Genomic DNA, 3,693 nt, shown 5'->3' with positions numbered 1-3,693 from the left:
ATACTATGTTTTAACCAACTTCCACCGTGACCCACCGTGCTTAGGGAGACCGTGGTGAGCCTGGATCTGCTGGCGCCATGGGACTTGCTGGTGCCCCTGGACCTGCTGGACCCACTGGAGCTGCCGGCAGACCTGGAAACCGTGGAGAGGCTGTAAATATTCTAATCATTAAATTCCCAATATAAGCAAAATTGTTTACTGGGTACTTTTATCTGCAATCGTCTGCTTGTTTCACTTTTCTTCCTGTCCCTAGGGCCCATCAGGTTCCTCTGGAGCTGTTGGCCCCGCTGGAGCTAGAGGTGCCCCTGTAAGTATAATACACTAGCAAAGCAAATGAAATTACAAAAGGAATGCACCACAATATGTTTATGCCTGTGTCTTTGTTCAATGTAGGGACCTGCTGGACCTCGTGGTGAGAAGGGAGTTGCTGGAGACAGGGGAGAGAGAGGCATGAAGGGTCTGCGTGGACATCCTGGTCTCCAGGGAATGCCTGGACCTTCTGTGAGTGGCTGCACAGCAGCATAATGCACAAGAACTGTATGAATACTCAGCCCCATTATGCTCATAAACAATACAGATTCCAGTAGCATTTGCAGGGCAATGTAATCACGGAGAGGAAAGACTTGCTGTCACTAAAATGCCACTGAGTGATGTGTTTTTTTTTACCACAGGGACCTTCCGGTGACACTGGTGCTGCTGGAGCTCATGGACCTTCTGGACCCAGAGTGAGTAGAATCCCAGCAGCTTGCTTTTTTTTTTTTTCTTCTACATGCATCGAAGATCATCTGTGCATGCCCTATTGAAAAGTTTCACCGTTAGTGAGAAATAAGTGTATGTAGCTCCTAGCTCCTAGCCACTCCTACCCACATACACTCCTGCTATTTTTGACAGAGCACCTTTAATTTGTAGATTAATAAAAACACAAATGTTTGACTGTGTGATGTGATTTCTTTAGGGACCTGCTGGACCCCATGGACCCGTTGGTAAGGATGGCAGACCTGGTGCCCATGGTACTATGGGTGCTCCTGGTCCTCGTGGACCCAATGGATACACCGGACCAGTGGTAAGTTTGCCTTTATATCAACAGCTTCATCACCTTCTTAAATACTGCAACTTTTATTTTGCACCCTGGACAGTTTAGTGCTATTACAGAACTGTTCTTTACACATCACTCCATTGTCTTATCCATGTTAGGGTCCTCCCGGACCTCCCGGTCTGCCTGGACCTCCCGGCCCTGCTGGTGGTGGATACGATGTCTCCGGAGGATATGATGAGTACAGAGCTGACCAGCCTGCTCTGAGAGCCAAGGACTACGAGGTCGATGCCACCATCAAGTCTCTCAACACTCAGATCGAGAACCTGCTCACCCCTGAGGGATCCAGGAAGAACCCTGCCCGCACCTGCCGTGACATCAAGCTCAGCCACCCTGACTGGAGCAGCGGTAAGCTTGGCTTCAGCTCCTCAAAATAATAGCAAAGTGCCACTGTTACTATGTTCTGAAGCATTTACAGAGGCCATGCGTGTAACTGACCTACTCCGGTTAATGCGACTCTCTGCTTTTCCTGAAGGATTCTACTGGATCGACCCCAACCAGGGCTGCACCAACGATGCCATCAAGGTCTTCTGCGACTTCACCACCCGTGAGACCTGCATCTACGCCCACCCTGAGAGCATCGCCCGCAAGAACTGGTACAGAAGCACAGAGAACAAGAAGCACGTCTGGTTCGGTGAGACCATCAACGGTGGCACTGAGGTGAGAGAGCAGGCAACTTGATTCATGTGAAATGAAAACAAGCTTAACCTCTACAGGAAACACTCACTGGTTCTTTCCTTCCTGCAGTTCACCTACAACGATGAGACCCTCAGCCCCCAGAGCATGGCCACCCAGCTGGCCTTCATGCGCCTGCTGTCCAACCAGGCCAGCCAGAACATCACCTACCACTGCAAGAACAGCGTTGCCTACATGGACGGTGAGAGCGGCAGCCTGAAGAAGGCCGTGGTACTCCAGGGCTCCAACGATGTGGAGCTGAGAGCTGAGGGCAACAGCCGCTTCACCTTCTCCGTGCTAGAGGACGGCTGCACTGTGAGTAGCATTGCTGTTACGTTTCAGTCTGCTTCACAGCTTTGTGACTTGTGTTGTTAAACCTCTGCTCCAATACTCAACCTCTCTTTTCCTCCGATTTACCCCTGCAGACACACACTGGTGAGTGGAGCAAGACAGTGATCGAGTACAGAACAAATAAACCATCTCGCCTCCCCATCCTCGACATTGCACCTTTGGACATTGGTGGAGCTGATCAGGAGTTTGGTTTGGACATTGGCCCAGTCTGTTTCAAATAAATAGACTCATGATAAATTAACACCGGAAAAAAAAGAGAGGAAGAACGAAAAAACAAAAACAAAATCTCTGCCCTTCTATCTGTGTTCGTTTTTTTTTTTTATACTGAATGCTGATTTCTCTCTGCGCATCCACTTGCTTACGATGGGCAACTATCGGAGAGGACTGAACGGACTGATCGGAGCGTTGGTGCAATGCAAAATAAATACAGCAACCCAAAGGGACGCGGGAATACACCTTGTTGTGGGACATCATGTCATCCTTTTGTAAAAAATAAAAGAAGTGTAATAAAAACGCTGAAAGTATGCATCACTTTGTGGTCTTTGTATATCTTCCAAAGAGGAGGTTTAAAACCACAATTTCCATGAAAAAAGGTTTAAACTACCTCATGCCTGTACCTAAAGAAAATACTATTACCAAAACCTGGGTCCACAACCGAGATGTTATGATTTCTAATGCTTCAAGCTTTGTCCCGTATCGGAAGGTGCTCGGTTACTTGAAGCAAAGATCTATGGTGCTAATATGCAGCTGTGGAGCAAACCACTTTTTTAACTGTATTATTTTGTATTGACCTTTAAGGAGTCTTGCAATCTTCCCCTGATATTCCTCCATTCTAAGCAGGTGGAATGAGTCTAAACCTGATGTTTAGGGTTTTTATTCTTTTGTTTTCTTTTTTTCTAGATTTTATTTTTCTTTGTTTGTTTGTTTTTTTTCCCTTCAGGCTTTTTCACTCTTCCAATCCCACACCCAGTGTTCATTCTGACAGCACATAATTCATCTCGTTCTGAATGGTTTTTTTAAGGCGGCCTCTCTCTCAAAAAATGACACAACAAAGTCTATTGTACCTATTTTGTATATGTGAGATGTTTAAATAAATTGTGAAAAGTTCTGAAATAAAGCATGTCCAATGTTCCAAAACACACTACGCAGTGACTTAAGTGCTTTCGTGTTTTAAGGACACCGATGAAGGTGTGTCACTGTACTTTGGTTCTAGTTTGGCTGATGATTTACATATCATCACTGACTTTAAACATCTTCCTATTGTGGAAGCACAGCAGTGTCCTCATTCACATCCCCCACCTTTTTTTTTTTAACCTTGCTTTCCAACGGTACATTCAATTTTAATGTACAGTAAATTTCTGTTTACACTGTCCATGCCAATGTGTGATTACTAAAGTGCATTGTTCCTTGTAAATATGCATCCTCTCATGTTGCTTTTTTTCCTTGCATAATACAGCTTTTGCATCCAAATAAATCTCTGTGATTTGGATTCAAGGCTTGCAGTCATGCGTGAACATAGTCATAAGTCAGTCTCAGTTAAGAATACGGCAGTTCTGGAGATAAATAGGTGTTTC

The 3,693-nt window shown here is 45.5% G+C and overlaps 1 protein-coding gene across 2 annotated transcripts in view; it reads left to right on the top strand.

Moving 5' to 3' along the window:
- col1a2 (collagen, type I, alpha 2) overlaps positions 1-3,260 on the top strand; it is an 18,035-nt gene extending 14,775 nt beyond the window's left edge. For both annotated transcript variants that reach the window (XM_042223647.1, XM_005928572.3), the window contains 9 exons: positions 45-152; positions 254-307; positions 394-501; positions 672-725; positions 956-1,063; positions 1,195-1,441; positions 1,569-1,753; positions 1,841-2,083; positions 2,194-3,260. In XM_042223647.1, coding sequence (XP_042079581.1) covers positions 45-152; positions 254-307; positions 394-501; positions 672-725; positions 956-1,063; positions 1,195-1,441; positions 1,569-1,753; positions 1,841-2,083; positions 2,194-2,340 — 1,254 coding nt within the window. In that variant the 3' untranslated portion in view covers positions 2,341-3,260. The remainder of the gene's footprint in view (positions 1-44; positions 153-253; positions 308-393; positions 502-671; positions 726-955; positions 1,064-1,194; positions 1,442-1,568; positions 1,754-1,840; positions 2,084-2,193) is intronic.
- Positions 3,261-3,693: the final 433 nt, after the last annotated feature.

The sequence above is a fragment of the Haplochromis burtoni genome, unplaced genomic scaffold, assembly GCF_018398535.1.
Source record: "Haplochromis burtoni strain Fernald_Lab_line unplaced genomic scaffold, NCSU_Asbu1 Contig_116, whole genome shotgun sequence".
Lineage (NCBI taxonomy): Eukaryota > Metazoa > Chordata > Actinopteri > Cichliformes > Cichlidae > Haplochromis > Haplochromis burtoni.
This window is presented reverse-complemented; position numbering and strand designations above follow the sequence as displayed.